A 19,653-nucleotide genomic window follows, 5' to 3' on the forward strand; every position below is an offset into this window, starting at 1 on the left:
TTTTTTAATTAATCTAAGCAAAGCAGAAAAAAAAATTATTTTCATTTGTATGGGTATTGTGTAATTTTAAAACCAGTTTTTTTTGTACAGTGTACATAGGAATGAAAACTTTCACCCCAAAATGGTTACCCCCATTTGTCCCATGTTCAGAAACATACCCATTGTGGCCCAATCTACTTACTGGATACATGGCTAGGTCTGTATGGAGGGAAGATGCATTGGATTTCAGGGCACATCTGATTAAATTCTAGACCCCATTGCTCACTTGTGCAGAAAAAAATTGACTCCCTAAAACAATTATTGCCCCTCCGCGCCCTTTTTGGCGTTCCCTAAATCTTAGATAAAAGCAATAATGTAAACTTTGTGGTAAGTCCAAAGACAGGGGTAATTACGGAGGCCCACTTGGGATGGGTACATGGGGCATTAAAATCAGGATCTGTCCTCCTCCCATGCTTTTTTGGGGGTCATTTCTTGACCTCAATGGCAGGGAAGGGGAGTATAAAGTGGCGCTCTGTGAGTCTTCGTAATCTTGCTGCGGTGCGGCGGTCTCACACAGAAGGCGCTCAACAAGCTGCTCCTGGAACTGAATGAAGGCGAGCGTTCTCGGGGCTTCTTGTAAATTATGTATTACAGGCAGCGGTCTGAATAACGCCGGGCTCACACTGCCGGATGTGGAATCCATTTGCAGAGGCCCGCAGCGGTGAGCCCGGCCATGGCCCTGCGTACGGCCGTCTAATGTACTGCGCAGTACACCTTTTTTTGTTTGTATTTCCCATGCTGTCGTTTAGTGATGACGCGGATACCCGCAGCCCGTGCACAACGTACTTATGTATAGGCTGTGGGTATATCCGCGACCATGGAGCACAATGGACCCACAACGGCTCAGAGGAAGCAAAGCAGTCACACATCATGGATCAGAGGAACATAGCAGGTTGCTTACTATGGTTCAGAGGAAGTTGGTGTGTGTGTGTGGGGGGGACGGGGGGTCACTCTACACAGAACAGAGGAACCCGGGGACCAATGTCTGAAGGAGGAATGGATTTGTCCGACTAAGGTAGTCCTTTGGATGGATTTTTAATCGTATTCTAACATTAGATGTGTGGCAGCAATGCACATGTGAGATACCCACAAGAATTGTAATTATTCACCCAGCGAGATCATGTCCTTTTCGTAAGGGTATGTCCCTCTGGTTGCTCCACCTTCAGGGGTAAACCTTGGGAGGTGGAGCATTCCCAAAAGTAGCATATGTGTTTATGTAAGGCCGCCTGCAGACGAGCGGGTCGGATCCGGCAGCAAGAATTCTCGCCGCGCGATCCGACCCGAGCGCCTGCAGGGACGAGCGCGTACTCACCCGCGCCTGGCGGCCCCGGCTCTTTCATGTGCCGGCTGCCGCGCAGCCGGCGCATGCGCAGACCGGAGCCGGTGGCCGGGTGAGTGCGTGCCCCGCAGAAAATTAGGACATGCCGCGGTTCGTTTGCCGCGCGAGATTTCGCGCGGCCAAACCGCGGCCGTCTGCATAGGAGTGAGTATTTTAATGCACTCCTATGCAAACTTTCAGCGGCGGAAATCCCGCGGCGGGATTTTCGCTCGTGTGCAGGCGGCCTAAATATGTGAAAATCCTCATTTCACAAGTTTACTTAAAAATAAATATGCATTGCTTCCAAAACACATTGCTTATACCACGGCCGGGAGAATGCAGACGACCGGGTCGGATCCCGCACCCCTGCAGTGACCCGCGGCTCTCCTCCTCCGGTGTCTTCTTTCCGCTCTGCGATGTGCCGGCTGGCGCACAGATGCACATACACAGTTCAGAGCTGGCGTGTCAGCGGTGACGTTTCTGTGCCGACCTCTGCGAGGCTCGCACAGAAATAGGGCATGCCGCGATTTGTTTACCGCATGAGTTTTCACGCACAATCGCAGCTGTCTGCATAGGATTGCATAAACCAAGGCAATGCTATGGCAGCGGGTACGGGCAGAAACTTGGCGGGAAATCCTGCCCAATTTCTGCCCATGTGCATTCACCCTTACTGCGACTGTCCCCAGTCCAGGTTGATTCCCTATGTTATTTGTTGCTATCCAATGACATTGACACATTCTAGAAAGAGATTCACAATCAAAGTATATAGTGCCATCCAAACGGAGCGGTGTATATATAGAAGAGCACCGTCTTTCAAAAATATACTAGTCAATTAAGAAAACAAATATAGATATATCTATATCTCCCCTACATCCTCTTAAACCTGTAATAGGTAGTTTTTGGTGCAATCGGGCCAAATGTCAATGTTGTTCTAACATTCAGCATGGAATCAAACCATTCCAATCCAGGAGTGATGAAAGAACTTTCTCCATCCAGCAGTCTTCATGTTGGACTTCAAAATTGTAATATACTTAATTGAATGTTCCTGTTGTGTACAGTATATAGGTAGAGTCACACACGAGCTTGGTCGCAGGCAATGTCAACACATATATATACACAGCATTAAGGTTGTGTTCACACAGGGTGGATTTGCTGCGGTTTTGCCGTGGATTGCCGTTGCATATCCGCACTGCGGCAAAACTGCTGCGTTTGCAGTGCAATGCAGCACAAATGAGATTTGCCAAAAAGCTGTTCTCACAGTGCGGATTTTTCCCGCACAGCCGCAGTGCGGAAATGCAACTGCAGCGCGGTTTTCAAAGATGCAGCATGTTCATTCTTTGGTCATTTCCGCAGTGCTTTTTTTGTCCATAGAGCGCTATGGACGCAGCTAAATCCACAGCAAATACGCGGCAAAAAGTAAAAAAGCGCTGCGGAAAAAACCGCTTGCGGATTTTTCCGCACGAAAATAAGCAGCAAAATCCGCAAGCCCAAATTAAACTTTAAAGCGGTTTTGCCGCAGAAGCAGTTCTGCGGCAAATCTGCCCTGTGTGAACCCAGCCTAAAGAAAAGACTTTAGGATCATTGTTTGCATAAACCTTTCTAAATTTCACAATTCTGATGATAATTTTATTTCTATTCTCCAAGTGTGTAACAACAAATTTGCGGCCTCCTATAGGAGTCATTGGATTTTCCAGGCGCAAACCCTGCAGTCAAATGGGAGGTCTGACAATTTATTATTTTTTTCTGCCTTTTCATTTCCTCTCCCACTTGTGTGTAATCTTCCTACAATGCTGGGGCGATTGTGTCTGACACTTCATTACCCACTTGTTACCGAAATATATCGCCATTTGTATATTCTATTCTTTAGTTTTTTTCTAATTTTAATACAAAGTTCTGGACGTCGCGGGCAAGAAGTTCAGGCTCCTCGAAGGCGGCAAAATGTCCTCCACGCGGCATGTAGGTGTAAGTGACAATGTTCTTGTATATGTCTTTAGCCAATACCCTGGGGGTGTGAGTCAGCTCATAGGGAAAGGCAGCAATGCCAGTAGGGACATATACAGGGGTCCTAGAAGAAAGACAGTATATAATTATATGTACAGTGGGTATAAGTTATACATCTCCCTGTATATAGTGATATGGACCGTGCCGGTATAACATGGGTATCATCTGTATATAATTATATATGTACCGCTGGTATAAGTTATACATCCCCTGTATATAGTGATATGGAGCATGCCGGTATAACCTGGGTGTCTCCTGTATATAATTATATATGTACAGCTGGTATAAGTTATACAGCTCCTGTATATAGTGATATGAAGCATGCTGGTATAACCTGGGTATCTTCTATATATAATTATATATGTACAGCTGGTATAAGTTATACATCTCCTGTATATAGTGATATGGAGCATGCTGGTATAACCTGGGTACCTCCTGTATATAATTATATATGTATAGCTGGTATAAGTTATACATCTCCTGTATATAGTGATATGGACCATGCTGGTATAACCTGAGTATAGTCTGTATATAATTATATATGTATAGCAGATATAAGTTATACATCTCCCTGTATATAGTGATATGGACCGTGCCGGTATAACATGGGTATCATCTGTATATAATTATATATGTACCGCTGGTATAAGTTATACATCCCCTGTATATAGTGATATGGAGCATGCCGGTATAACCTGGGTGTCTCCTGTATATAATTATATATGTACAGCTGGTATAAGTTATACATCTCCTGTATATAGTGATATGAAGCATGCTGGTATAACCTGGGTATCTTCTATATATAATTATATATGTACAGCTGGTATAAGTTATACATCTCCTGTATATAGTGATATGGAGCGTGCTGGTATAACCTGGGTATCTTCTATATATAATTATATATGTACAGCTGGTATAAGTTATACATCTCCTGTATATAGTGATATGGAGCATGCTGGTATAACCTGGGTACCTCCTGTATATAATTATATATGTATAGCTGGTATAAGTTATACATCTCCTGTATATAGTGATATGGACCATGCTGGTATAACCTGAGTATAGTCTGTATATAATTATATATGTATAGCAGATATAAGTTATACATCTCCCTGTATATAGTAATATGGACCGTGCCGGTATAACCTGGGTATCTGCTGTATATAATTATGTGACCACCAACAACCAGTTTCAGAATTTACCTCGCTGTGGGAGAAGTTTGGAATTCTCGAGTGAAATTCTCCTTGTAGAACCTTGCAGAAGATGTACTGGATCCCGTTACCCAGTAGATCATCACGTTAGTAAGAAGATCATCCATAGAGAATTTCCTGTGATAACAACATGACAGAGCAGTCAGTTCTCCATCGTTACATGTATCGGCTCTCCTTCTGGCTCAGGCAGTACATTACACGTGTTATTCTGTTATTACCACCTGCTAGTGATGATGAGATAACAGCTTAGCAGGATAGGAATGGCAATAGTTTTCCAGAGGTGTTCAGTTGTGCTGACATCTAGTGGTCAATATGGAAATTGCAATATTTAATTTCTATGTGGCTTTCAAAGCAAAAAACACCCAAATGTTGGATGGAAGTCAGGTGGAATCAATTATAACTGTCCGCTATGGCTGACTCCTCTGTTCAGAACCTCAGTCATTAAATTGCTCTAAAAAGCAGTACAAAATAGTACAGTTCGGCCACTGAGAGCATAATGGAGTAAGAAAATGGAACGCAGTGCTGTGAATGAACCCGGTACTCAAGAAGGACATATCAGAGCTTGAGCGGGTACAAAGGTGGACAACTAAAGTAATAAACATAATTGGTGGACTACAATACCCAGAGAGGTCATGAAAGTTGTGATTATTTAGGTTAGAAAAAAAAAACGTCTGAGGGGCAACCCAATAACTATGTATAATATATCAGGGGACAATACAGAGATCTCCCATCATCTATTTATACCCAGGACTGTAACAAGGGGGTGCTCTAATAACTATGTATAGATATTTCAGGGGTCAGTACAGAGATCTCTCCCATCATCTATTATACCCAGGACTGTAACAAGGGGGCGCTCTAATAACTATGTATAAATATATCAGGGGTCAGTACAGAGATCTCTCCCATCATCTATTATACCCAGGACTGTAACAAGGGGGCGCTCTAATAACTATGTATAAATATATCAGGGGTCAGTACAGAGATCTCTCCCATCATCTATTATACCCAGGACTGTAACAAGGGGGCGCTCTAATAACTATGTATAAATATATCAGGGGACAATACAGAGATCTCTCCCATCATCTATTATACCCAGGACTGGAACAAGGGGGCGCTCTAATAACTATGTATAGATATCAGGGGTTAGGTCAGAGATCTCTCCCATTGTCTATTATACCCAGGACTGTGACACGGGGGCGCCCTTAACATCTAGAGGAAAGTAGGTTTCTACATCGACATAGAAGGGGGTTATTTACTGTTAGAGCATGAGGCTATAGAACCCTTTGCCTGGAGAACTAAGAGTACAAAAGGGTCTGGACTAGAGATGAGTGAGCACGCTCTTCTCGAGTAACTGCATTCCTGTCAGAGTGTGCTTGGGGGGGCGGCGGGGGATAGACTGGACATCTTCCTTGAGCGATATATATGATGTATTATTATATCACTGATTACTTCAGAAGGATCGATCGGTGATCCAGGAATTATTCTGATTGCCAGAATTTTTACCCTTAAAAATGGGGAAAATTGGCTTCTATCCAATCGTTTTTTTTTTGGGGGGGGGGGGGGGGGTTGTCTTCCTCTGGACCAACATTGGGAAGACGGGGGTGGGAGAATTGGCCGTATGGCATGGACATATGTTACTATATTCTGACCTCTGCAGGCCTCCATCCTCTAGTTGTATGAAGTCTGGATCTGTACATGTAGAAAACTTCTTCAAAATGTAGGCTGCAAGACCAGCAGGGGAGTCATTCAAAGCGGAGCCTGGAGAAGGAGAGGAGAACAGCTGGTCATACAAGAAGTCCCATTACAGTCATAGCTCCTAAAGCAGCAGCTTCCAACCAAGTCTACTGGGGGGAGAAAAGTTGGCAACGCAATATTTTACTATGCGGTCTGTGGAGTTTCCATTGGGGTAGAATCCGTCCCTCTGATCACCATTTCATGATCAATAACGGTCACTGATTAAAGAATGGCCATCAGGACACGAAACAGGCAGTGACAGTAACAGTCAGGGCTCAATGCATGAGGCTGGCACAGTGTAACAGCACACTCTCTAACAGGCATGTCTGGTAAAGTGGTAGTGGACAGGACGCAGATAATGGAGCATTCTGCAACTTTGATATTTTGAGGATGAAGAGGAAGTGAGATATAAAAACCAGTCGCTTGCTGTCAGTGAATGGCTTGTCTCATTGTTCACATCCAGAGCCCTGCTGACACAGTACAGGTAGAGCCATCAGCCTGGAGGTCCAGAAAAGGACACCAAATGGTGCTGCTGATGTGTTTAGGTCACAAAAGATAAACTGACACATTGTAACAAACGCCCAGCTATGTCAGGATGGGTCTTCAGCCTTTAAATATAAAACATGTTGTTCCCTGAGGAGCCCCCTATAATCTGTGTTTAAAAAGGGTTTCTTCTCCAATTTTCAACTGATGACCCGATTTCCTCTGGATATCTCCGCATGCACACGGGCGGGTCGGATTCCCGTAGCGGAATTCAGCCACGGTAGCAGTGGCGTCTGCATACCAGCCTTCTTTTTCTTTCTGTACGGCGAATGCTCCGCATGGCTCGCCGTTGGACATGCGCAGTACAGATTTTTTTTTCCAACTCCTGCTTTTCCTGTGGAATCTGCAGCCCGTCCACAATGTCAATTGCAGACGGGCCGTGGGTCAGACAGCTTCCATTGACTTCAATGGAAGCAATCCACGCGGACACCGCAGGAAAATGGAGCATGATGCGGTTTTTCATGTGCAAGCGGAAACCGCAATTGGTTTCCACTCGTGTGCATGAAGAATCACTTTTGCACTGCATGTTATGGGCGGCATTTGCTGCGAAATCCGCAGACAGATGCCCACCCCAGATCCCACAATTCAAACCCACCCCAAATTCACCCCAAGTCATCAGTAGTTCATGGATGGGGTCTGCCAGTCAATCAGTTGATCCTACAACCTGCTATTATTCCACTTCTTGCCCAGAACAGAAGGTCAGTAACAGCGGCAGGACGTAGAGTAACAGCGGCACTGCCATAGATTTCAATGTCTTCTGTTCAGGGGACTCATTACCAATAGTGTCCGGTTTGGTGGCTTGAATATGGAGGAAGCCCGTCTCTCGAATTACGGTGTACACCCACTTCTCAAGGTACGGGAAGAAACGTCTCACGTCTTCTCTTGTGAAACCGACAAGCCAAGGTAGATGACGGCCAAGAAGTACACACAGAAGTGTCTTGAGTCCTCCCATACGCATAGGAACCATATTGAGGTGGAGACCCTTCACCGACCTGAGAAAGAGAGGAGATGGAATAAGATGCCTTACAGGTGTAAGAACCACGCTACAGAGCGCGAGCAACACCCACCTCTTACAGGAGACCTCAGTGCAGCCAATTCCTAGTAAAGAACAGCTTTACATCTTCCACAATGCACTACAGCTGCACAGGCCTTGTACAGACCCTGAACAGGCAGGGGGTGACAATGAGAGGTCAGTCCCAGGTAAGAGAAGTATTTGTACAGTGACGGACCATGCAATATGGGGCCACACTGATACTTCTCCACCCCTCCACAGACCTTGGGGCGAGCGATTTCTCAATTCAGCCTGACAACTTACTGCGGTTTCATCTGTGACAACACACTGGTGATTAGACTCCCCCAGTCTCCTCCTTGCAGGTAGAACTCACTAAATCCCAGTCTCAGCATCAGTTTGTAGAAGACGCGAGCGGCTGCAATAGTGTTGAAACCTGAGGGCGATATCACAACAAATACTTGTATGGTATGGGGTCATATACTGTGATACAACATACTGTATGATATAACATGGAAAAAAAAAAAGAAATAGTACAGGGCCGTGGCAGTGAACCTATGGCATGTGGACAAGCAGAGCTGACAGCTGCTCACCACGATAGTGATAACCAGCCGGGGTGCAGCGGCCCCCCAGCTTGTAATCACTCAGCAACGCCATTCGTGGCGCTGATCCCGATGCACTCTGGCGTCAATATGTGCACCTAGGATCCTCCTCCCCTGACCTCTCTTCCTTGGTTCCATAGAAGGAGAGAAGGGAGAATGCATCTGGGAGCAGACACTGATGTTCGTAGCAGCACCGAAAAGAGAAAGAACAGCGTTTCAACGACAAGGAGGTACATATATGGGTTTCAAGGAGACGCTATTACTACTGGAGCGGATTAGTAAAAGTGTCTCTCCCCTATATCAGCCCGAGTAGTAATAGTAATACTACTGGGGCCACTAGGGGGGTGGGGGTCACCATTACTACTGAAACCCAGCCGTGTAGGAGTCATCCATATACGCTGTTCCCAAGCCTGGATAAATATGGAGGGTTAGGGAAAGACCTGGCGACCTACCATGTTGAAAAATCTCGCCTTGGAAGCTCTATGGAAAGGCTCTCAAATGATTCAACATGGAGAAAGCTCGCCTTTAGGGTCGTGAATGACTAAATGGCCAACAAAAATATCACTACTGGGGCCACTGTAGGGGCGACACCCTCACTACTGGGGCCACTGTGGGGGCGACACCCTCACTACTGGGGCCACTGTGGGGGCGACACCCTCACTACTGGGGCCACTGTGGGGGCGACGCCCTCACTACTGGGGCCACTGTGGGGGCGACGCCCTCACTACTGGGGCCACTGTGGGGGCGACGCCCTCACTACTGGGGCCACTGTGGGGGCGACGCCATCACTACTGGGGCCACTGTGGGGGCGACGCCATCACTACTGGGGCCACTGTGGGGGCGACGCCATCACTACTGGGGCCACTGTGGGGGCGACGCCATCACTACTGGGGCCACTGTGGGGGCGACGCCATCACTACTGGGGCCACTGTGGGGGCGACGCCATCACTACTGGGGCCACTGTGGGGGCGACGCCATCACTACTGGGGCCACTGTGGGGGCGACGCCATCACTACTGGGGCCACTGTGGGGGCGACACCATCACTACTGGGGCCACTCTGCACCTGGCAGTGTACCTCAAGCTGACTTAGGGTAGGTTTACACATGGCAGAAATGCTGCGGAATGTCCATTTGTGCGGATTTGACTGGAAATCAGCCTCGTACCTGCAGCTAGTGTCATACTATGCTGCGCTCCCCTTTACCTCCTCCATAGGCTTTCCATTGTCAGCGCTCCCCGGCTTCCGGTTTCTTGCATCCTGGTCAGGTGTGGCGTCGCTGGTCAGGTGAGGACACCACAGGTTGCTAGGAACCATTAACCGGGAAGCGCTGACTGCGGGGAAGCCTACGGAGGAGGTGAGGGGGGAGCGCCAGATAGTATGAAATCAACTGCGGATATGCAGCTGATATCCAGCCAAAATCTGCTCCAATACTCCAGCTAGGGGGGAAAAAAAAACCCAAAAAAACTAAATTGCGTTCCTCCTGATCTATTTTGAGTTGGCTCGTTTGGGCACTCGGTCACTAAAAGGGTCACCATCACTGGTATAGGGTGTAGCATCCCCTCCTGCGAGTTCCACTAAGGGTATTATAGAGGACAGTAACAGTATGATCACACATAGCGGAATTTGGTGCATATTCACACCAATAACCGTGTCAAAATCTTAACTACGGGGTACGGATTTTGCGCGGCAGAAAATCTGCAACACTTCTTCTGTGTTGCACACTTGGGCTTCAGGCCGCTCACACACCTGTTTTTTTTTTTTACTGCAAATAGTGTAACGTTCCCATTGATTTCAATGGGGCCTCGCAGACATGCACTGGAATGCGGCGCTCTCTAGTGCTGCCTGCTCCATTTTGCTGCATTTAGCACACCCCATCACCATGGGGTGCGCCAAAACCCGCTGGTGGAGGAAGTAACCTGCATCTGAAAATGGCGGTAAAATCACGGCAAAACGTCACAATCGAAATCGCTGCGTTTTGCTGACGCCCTGCATGAGATTGGTCCTATAGCTCTACACAGGAGGTGTGCCTGAGATTCTCCGGAGCAACTTGCACTGGGCAACACACGTACACCTATGTAAAAAAGACTGTCAGCTTCTTTTTTGCACCCCTCTAAGAGCAGCACAAAGTAGTGACGGCTATATTAACCCCTTAATGATGCGGCCCCTTTTTCTTTTTCCTTTTTCGTTTTTTCCTCCCCCTTTAAAAAAAAATCGTAACTCCTTTATTTATCCATCAACGTCGCTGTATGAGGGCTTGTTTTTTGCGGGACGAGTTGTATTTTTTAATGGTGCTATTTAAAGTACCATATAATGTACTGAAAAACTTTTAAAAAATTCTAAGTGGAGTAAAATGAAAAAAAACAAACAAAAAAAACGAAATTTCGCCATCTTTTAGTGCGTCTGGTTTCTACGACGCACAAACGCCAACAAAAACGACATGATAGCTTTACTCTATGGGTCGGTACAATTACTACGATACCAAACTTGTATAGTTTTTTTTTTTACTATACTCCTCTTTTTTTTTCAAAGACTTGATTTTTTTCAATTATTTTCTGCCGTCATTTTGTGCGCGCAATAACTTTTTTATTTTTCCATCGACATAGTTTAGCAAGGGCTCATTTTTTGCGGGATGTTCTGTAGTTTCTGATAGTACCAGTTTCGAATACATAAGACTTTTTAATCGCTTTTTATTGCGTTTTTTCTGGGAGACAGGATAACTAAAAAAGTGCATTTCTGGGGTTCTTTATTTTATTTTTTTTTCGGACAACGTTTACCGTGCAGGAAAAATAATGCACTACTTTGATAGTTCAGACTTTTACGGACGTGGCAATACCAAATACATATTTTTAATTTATTATTTAGATTTTTTAATAATACATATGGCAAAAGGGGGGTCATTTAAACTTTTACAACTTTTTTTTTTCCAATTAAAAAAACTTTATTGATTTTTTTTTTTTACATTACTTTGAAGTCCTCCTGGGGATGCTTTGATCGCTCCTGCAGTATGACGTCATACTGCTTTTTGACATTCAGTCTATCAAGCCACCCCACGGGGATGGCTTGATAGGCAGTCCTGGGGCCTTTCATTAGGCCCCCGGCTGCCATGACACCTGCACGGCTCCCCCGATCTCACCGCGGGGGGGGCCGTGCGGGACCCCCCCAACATCGTTCGGGGGATTTAAATGGTTAATAGCAGCAATTGGCCGCGATCGGCTATTGCCTGCGGGTGTCAGCTGTTATAAACAGCTGACGCCCGCACTGTATGAAGAGAGGTTGCCACGCAACCTCTCTTCATATATACCCCGACGCTCCATGACGTACCGGTATGTCATTGATCGTGAAGGGGTTAATTACAGAGATGTCTGCTGTTCGGATCTGTGCAGTAGTTTGGGTGAAACTTGCTTTTTATCACTAGCAGCACATGCATAGAGGAGTACATAAAGGGTTTTGCCATTTAAAAAAAAAAATTATTAATACTCCCCAGGCCGTCTTCTTACACCATCTTCTCCTCACTGATCTTCTCCAGTCCCCCGAGTCACCTCCCCTCAAGCAGTCCAGATCCTCCTCCCTTGTTATTGGGTGTTCTTTCTCTGCATTCTTCTTCCTGCAGGTCAGTGTAGGTTATGTCACTAGCGACAATGTTCACTGCCTAGGAAGGAATACTGATTTATTGCTGAAACTGCGCATGCGTGCTGTCTCTCCACGAGAATTCATATACTATTGAGGAGACAGTGCACATGCGCAGTCTCAGCAATAGATCAGCATTCCTTCCTAGGCAGTAGCTCGGCACTCCCTGCTAGGCCATAAACGCTACGTCACTATTGACCAGTACATTGCCCTGCAGGAAGGAGAGTGCTGACAATGGACGCTTCATCACCTGAAGACGAAAAATCGGACGGCTGGAAGTGAGGTGACCTGGAGGAACTGCAGGAGACAGGAGAAGATCGTCGGAGAGAAGATGCAGTAAAACCACTGACTGAGAAGGAATAGGGAAGGACTAGTCATTCTTAGGAAAGTCTCCACACAGGTGGGCAGCTGTCTCACAACCAGCTATAAACTGCCAGACTGAGTACTGCTGTATCCATAGCAACTGAGGCAGCAAGTGTTTGTGGGGGGATGTAGTCTGCCCATAATCCCTCATTCAGTGCACAAGAAGGATAAAGGACCTGTGATGAAATCACCGCCATGTGATCAGGGAGGCAGAGCTAGGAGCCAGTAACTGACATCACAGGTACCGTCAGGTGGTTGTTAGAACTTTGATAGAATTTTTGTTTTCTAAAGACAGAACCCCTTTAAGGTAGTCCTGGATATTCATGAGCTGCAGGCTAGCTACACCCATCCCGCACTCCAACTGCTGTCTGCCTATTACTGTGTATAGTGAGAGAGCTGCCAATCATTGGCTAGAGGGCGGGGTGGCTGTGGCTAGCCTGCAGCTCATGAATATGTAGGACTAGTTCTGTGTCTGGCTGCTACTAATAAAATGCTAGTTCCTCCCAAAATACTGAACAGATACATCAGACATATGAGTGGGACAGGCACCATTTTAAGGTGCCCCCAGCGGAGGCTGCAAAACCAAGGTGACAGATTCCCGTTAAAGGAACCTGTGAGCTCCCAAAAAAATATAAAGTACTGTATAGTAAATGTAATATAATATAGTGTACTATATGTAGTATAATGTAACATACTGTATGATACATAATTATTAATATAATGTCTGACATAATCTAGTGTCCACCTATTTGTCATTTCTAGAACACCGTTCCTGGCAGGCAAGTCATTGGCACAAGAACCTGGGTGTGACGTCTTTAAGTCCATCCCTCTACGTACCTTTCTTGTGTGGCGCTTCAGAGAAGCCGTATCCTGGAATAGAGGGACAGATGACCTCAAATGTGACGCTGGGGTCCAGTCCGTGCTTCCCGGGTTCTGTCAGCAGTGGGATTATGCGGTAGAATTCATATACGGAGCCGGGCCAGCCATGGACCATGAGGAGGGGGACGGCCTTCTGGCCGGGCTGAAGGTGCGGGGGCTTCACATGGAGAAAATGGACGTCCAGACCTGCAGGAACCAAACACAATGGTTCAAAGATTAGTACACTGACATCTGTGAAGACCCAGTGGGCTGGGATTTTTTGGCCGCGGTGGAGGCGACTGGTTTAGATAATGGCAGTTTTATACGAGCCGATTCTCGTTTGAACAAGTGGCGTCACTGTTAACTCATTCATGCAACTTGTTTAGACACGTAGATCAGCGTTGAGCATCGTTAAAAAAAAACAAAAAAAAAAAAAAACGAACAACCTGTTGAAAAAGAAAAAAAAAAAATATATATATATCTCAATGGAGCCTCAACGCCACCTTTCCCAACGTAGTAATACAATTTCTTATCGCCTCTCAGCCCCTGTAGAACTAACCTTCGATGTTGGTCTTGTAGTGCGGGTATCTATTGATGGTCTCCACCTGCTTGCCCCAGTCAAACGTGTTCCTCCAGTAGGAGACGATCTTCTGGAGCTCCGTCCCTCTAAAGCCATAATGGAACTGTGAATCCTCCAGGGGGGTAACATAGCGGGTCCGATCCAGACGTTCATGGAGATCCTGGAGATCACACAACATGGTGTGGACACTTTACTGAAACTAGTCCAGGTCACACAGCTGAGGGTTTGTTACAATGTATCAGTGCACACAAACCCATGTGAGGTCAATAGCAGCAGCAAAAGTCTCTCCAGTCTTGATAGTCTGTTACAATGTATCAGTTCAGGTAATGTGTCATTCTTTGGTCCAGGCCGTTTATATCAGAGGATTGTCTGGACTGACACATTGTAACGAACCCTTAGCTGTGAGAAGTACTGGGTCATTTGAACATCATCGAGGTAGTCCCACACTTAATAAACTAGATTGACCCATGGTGCAATTTTACTCAAAATAGTTTTCTTTATTCTTTTAGGGATGCCCCTGGTAGGTATTGGCACACACCAAAAAAAATGGCGCCCAATGAGACCAAGCTAGATTAGTCATATTGATAGTATAAAAAGGCGCATTATTATTTTCAGTGGTATCACTAGTAAGCGGTATGATACATGAGCGTTGGCGCTGTGACCAGTTACCCCCAAGTTCTCCCCAGTACCTTAATATCGTCCTCAGACACCTCGATGCGGAACGGTCTCACACTGGTGTCCTCAGTCTTCTGGGGTTTCACCCCGGCACCCCACCACCCGTCCCCCATGTCTATGGTTCGCTTTCTACGTCTACATAGCAGCCAGCAAAGTACAGCACCGCCAACCCCGACCGGAACCAGAGCGCTGTGCGGCCAGTGGTCATTGAACGCCGACCTGCGGGAAAGAGAAACAAATGCGCTTTTGTAACAGATGCAGAAAAAAAAAAAAAAAAAAAAAAAAAGATAGCTTTAAGTAACTGTCCGTCCCCCAAAACACTGAATCCAAGTGGGTAAAATGTCCTGTACTAAGGAATTAATATATAACACAAAGCTCCAAATCCACTGCATAGTCATATAATTATATGATACAATTCTGCTCCCTGCAGCCACCAGTAGGGGGAGCTCAAGAGGTTATTATATGTAGTGTATACATGGAGCTTAATAATAACACAGCATAGCATCCCCTGACTGCAGGCAACCTCCCAAGGCCCGAGATTTGTGCGTTGCGAGACGCATGAATATGAACCCTTTCTTCTGAATGGGGGTCATACACGTGAGCGATTCTCTTCTGCATCGCAGTAAAGCTCTCGCGGTGTTTGCCATCTTTGTACGTTCCCTCACATCACCCATTGTTTTCAATAGGGTTGGCAAAGCATTGCATGGTGTGCTAGGTGCAATGCGAGGCTTCCCATTGAAAACACTGGGAAACACTCCACGATCCTCCACTGTGACTAAGAGCCGTGGTGGAGGATCGCTACCTCCCTGAAGTGATGGGAGGAAAACAAAACCGCAGCCGCAGGGAATCCCACATTGGTGAGCGCGACATTGGGCCACGTTTCACAGCTCAAAATATCACTCGCCCGTGTGAAGTTAGCCTGAGAGTGATATATCCTGCAGAATATTACACCAGTGACTTCTGTAGACATCTGCAGAACATTGCTCTATCTCCCCTACCCCGACAGATATTTTGTATATTATTACACCAGTGACCTCTCTAGAGATCTGCAGACCATCGCTCTGTCCTCTAAACCTCCTGACAAATACATATATAATGCAGATTATTGCAACAGCAACCTCTCTGGAGAGCTGCAGACCATCACTCTGTCCGCTCTACCCTCTGACAGATACATAGTGACATATCCTGCAGATTAGTACACCAGTGACCTCTCTAGAGAGCTGCAGACCATCACTCTGTCCGCTCTACCCTCTGACAGATACATAGTGACATATCCTGCAGATTATTACACCACTGACCTCTCTAGAGAGCTGCAGACCATCACTCTGTCCGCTCTACCCCCTGACAGATACATAGTGACTAGGGATGAGCGAGCATACTCGTTAAGGTCAGATACTCGTGCGAGTATCGTCCTTTTTGAGTACCTGCCTGCTCGTCAGAAGAGATTCGGGTGCCGGCAGGGGAGAGCGGGAGGGAACGAGGGGGGAAGATCTCTCTCCCCCTGCTCACTCCCGCAACCAACTGCTCACCCCCGCCGGCACCCAAATCATTTCTGACGAGCAGGCAGGTACTCAAAAAGGACGATACTCGCACGAGTATCTGACCTTAACGAGTATGCTCACTCATCTCTAATAGTGACATATACTGCAGATTATTACACCAGTGACCTCTCTAGAGAGCTGCAGACCATCGGTTTGCCCTAATCTTATATGTTCTCACTATGTTGGGACCCCAAGAAGCAGCACCACACAGCGCTCACAGTGCCCCCCACAGGCCATAATGTGGGGTATCGGGGTCCCCCTTACCTGCTACTCTCCAGCACTTGTCTCCACATGTCTCCAACTTCTGTCTGGGTGCCTTGTGAGAATTTTGGATTGCTGAGCGTCTCCACCCTTGGTGGGTGTGATCAATAATTACAGAGCCGCAGACAATCCCTCCGGTCACGCAATCACCCCCAAGCCAGTCACATGCATCCGACAGTTTTAACTGGTTTTCTGTTAACCCCTTCCCGCCTGCAGCCAGTCCCGACCTTCAGACTAGATCCCATTCTTCACATCTGACATGGGTCACTGTATGCCGTAATAACCTTAGAATGTTTTCACTCCTCCGAGCGACTCTGAGACGGTTTTCTTGTACTTCATCTTAGCGGTCAGTTTCAGTTGATACGTTTTGTGTTTAGTTATACCAAAAAAAATCCTAAATTTACAGAAAATGTTGAAAAATTAGCAATATTCAAATGTTTACATTTTCTACTTATAAGGCCGTTTAGCAAACCGTATTACAGAGCTGATGTGAATCTACGTATGTATTGATGCAGCATGACCTATTTTGCCATTATTGTCTCTGTATTGCTATTCAGTCCTGTACATTAAATTGTCTAATTAGCCTAATTAGTCTCAAATGCTGAGCATTCTTTTGCCACACAAAATACGCATTTGTGAACCAACCCATTAAAATCAAAGGGTTCTATTTTCTGCGTACTTTTGCTCGTTCGCTCAGGCGTTCAGTTTACGCCTTTTTCACACGGGTGACAGCGACATCGCTGTGAGAAAATTGCAGCGATATCACATCTGTGTCCTGTGCGATATAGCTGTATTTTCTCAGAGTAATATCGCTATATTGTGTCAATTTTGTACAAATGTAAGCCCTACCCCAAAAATAAGGCCTATCTGCATAAAAAAAAACACAATACATTACCTAACAGGCGCTGTCAGCTCCATCGTGCGTCTCCTCTGCAGCTCCAGCACACTTGCTTGTAGTTTTCAGTCAGCGCTTTCTGGTTTGCAGGTTCAAAATCCCCGCCTTCAGGAAGCGCTGGCTCTGATTGGTTCTTGAGCGCCATGGCTCACTGCAGCACTCGATGAACCAATCTCAGCCATCGCATTGAATGGCTGCGATTGGTTCATCGAGCGCTGCAGTGATTGGCTGAGCCGACAGTGCCTGTTAGGTAATGTATTGTGGGCTAGGCCTTATTTTAGGGCTTTTACAGTAGGATTTCCTTCTGTAAAAGTTGTATTGCACCACACGAAAACTGCGTTTTCGTGTGATGTGATGCAACAGAAAGGAAGGCTCCATAGGGAAACTTGGGCTGCAAAACATCTCAAATCATGGCAACCTGTGATTTTTTTTCTCGCAATCTAGCAGGATACAAAACATCGCTAGTGTACGTAATGTAAGCAAATGTCACATTATGTATGCATGCATCATCACTAAGACTTAGTAATGATTTGTTACTTCTAGGGAGTTGTCTCCCATGTTCGGATATTATACCTTTCTTTGTTCTATCTGTGCTATTAATAAAGCTAACACTGAGCTAGCCCCTCAGAAAGAGCACAGTGGTAACTTCACACAATTGATGTCTCTTGTTCTTTCACTGATGATCATCGTTAATTAATTGCCGATTCTAAATTTAATCCAACACTGGAAATCGGAGGTAACTGCTGCTATGCTTACTATAAAAGGGATGCATGTAAACGCAGCAACAGATCAGCGACTGCACGGGATGAAGATGATGGTCTAGAGCAGCAGATAAAAGGTGCAGGTTCAATCCATACTTTTGGCCTTCATCTGGGGACACGCCGAGCCGATATACGTCGTCCTCGTGTGCAGGGGGGGGAGGCTGGAAGAGCCCAGGAGCAGGAACTGAGCTCCCGCCCCCTCTCTGCCTCCTCTCCGCCCCTCTGCACTATTTGCAATGGGGAGAGCCGGGACGGGGGCGGGGCTAATTCACAGCACTTAGCCCCGCCCCCGTCTCGCCTCCTCTCATTGCAAATAGTGCAGAGGGGGTGGGGAGGAGGCAGAGAGGGGGCGGGAGCTCAGTTCCTGCTCCTGGGCTCTTCCAGCCTCCCCCCCTGCACATGAGGACAACGTATATCGGCTCGGCGTGAAAACCGAGCCGATATACGTTCGTGTGAATGCACCCTAAGGCTGAAATAGCCATACTTGAAACTGTCAATGAGAATCTTCATCTCTACAAATGGAAGCGATTGGGCCTAACACATATTAATCAACTTACCCTACAGGGATAAGTTCCTTTTTGCGTGTGGGGCATGTGTGTGTTGGCACCGGCTGTTATAGGAGAGACCTCGAGGGAAAACTAGATGGATGTCAACAGTGGCTCTACAGTCCCACCCCGTAATGGCTGTGTTGGGCCTAACTCGGTCGCACACAGGGGCAATGTCAAACTAACATGTCCGACAATGAAATGTCACATTACGCCAGTACCTTTGGGGGGGGTGAACCTGGATAAATGGTGGTGAAATAATTGAGGTGATTCCACTTATCTTTTGTGGTAAACCGAAAGTACACAGTTTACTCAATGCTCATTGAAGAAATGAGTAAATACAGTTCACGGTTTGCAGATTTCACTTAGCATCCACTTTAACAAGCATTTCAGCAACATAAATAGCACATTTCCTTTTCTTCAATGTTCTCTCTCTCCTTTAGTTACCAGAGATGAACCCACCAGTCTCAGTTATCTGGGGATTTTCCTTTAAGAATTACTTTGTTGAACTTTATTAAGACCCAACCGCCTGTACTGTCGCTAACTTGAAAGTCCCAGGGGCAGATCATACACACTGTTGTGGAGACTGTAATTAAATCTTCTCTTTCACTCTGTGCTGATTCTGGTTAGTTTTCTCTTCACTCCGACCTGATAAGCTCGTTAAATCCTGCAGCAATGTGCTGCACCTCCTCACTCGTCCACCTCCTGACAAGGACTCCTCCTAACTCCTTCATTTTCGGTAGTTTCCCACACTTCTCCTTCAGACCCTGACTCATTTCCTACCTTACCCTGCTCACTTTTCAGGGCTTCTCAAAACTCCTTCCCCTCGACCAATCAGGGAAATTAATGACAACCAGCCAATCCGAAGCAAGTTGTTGCTGGGCAGAATAGATTTAACCCATGCATTTAGGAGAAAGACAGGGTCTCTCTCTCGTATGATACCTTCTATCTCTCCGGTGGAGCTTATAGACAGGTATACGCACCTCTGAGTGTCTGACTACCCTGTAGTACCCTTGGGGTAACTACATGTGTCAGGGGGCAAAGCACTCCTGATTATAAAGTTCCTCAAATTTGGAGGTTGCCTGTAACAC

The 19,653-nt window shown here is 46.3% G+C and overlaps 1 protein-coding gene across 1 annotated transcript; it reads right to left on the reverse strand.

Annotated features, from left to right (window-relative positions):
* Positions 1-2,961: 2,961 nt before the first annotated feature.
* On the reverse strand, positions 2,962-16,470 carry LOC136620489 (epoxide hydrolase 1-like). Its single transcript, XM_066595281.1, has 9 exons — positions 16,365-16,470; positions 14,574-14,778; positions 13,864-14,044; positions 13,284-13,511; positions 8,162-8,291; positions 7,624-7,838; positions 6,219-6,327; positions 4,561-4,686; positions 2,962-3,422 (listed from the first exon to the last, which is right to left on the reverse strand). Exons 1-9 carry the CDS (start codon positions 16,391-16,393, stop codon positions 3,221-3,223), a joined length of 1,425 nt encoding a protein of 474 aa, XP_066451378.1. The 5' UTR covers positions 16,394-16,470; the 3' UTR covers positions 2,962-3,220.
* Between the last annotated feature and the right edge of the window lie 3,183 nt (positions 16,471-19,653).

This window comes from Eleutherodactylus coqui, chromosome 3, assembly GCF_035609145.1.
Source record: "Eleutherodactylus coqui strain aEleCoq1 chromosome 3, aEleCoq1.hap1, whole genome shotgun sequence".
NCBI lineage: Eukaryota > Metazoa > Chordata > Amphibia > Anura > Eleutherodactylidae > Eleutherodactylus > Eleutherodactylus coqui.

Coding starts and splice junctions, on each gene's coding strand:
- LOC136620489 (XM_066595281.1), bottom strand. CDS start 16,393: ATGTGGAGACAAGTGCTGGAGAGTAGCAG. Junction 14,045..14,573: donor TGTCTGAGGACGATATTAAG/GTACTGGGGAGA, acceptor TGTGATCTCCAG/GATCTCCATGAACGTCTGGA. Junction 8,292..13,283: donor TGAAGCGCCACACAAGAAAG/GTACGTAGAGGG, acceptor TATCGCCCTCAG/GTTTCAACACTATTGCAGCC.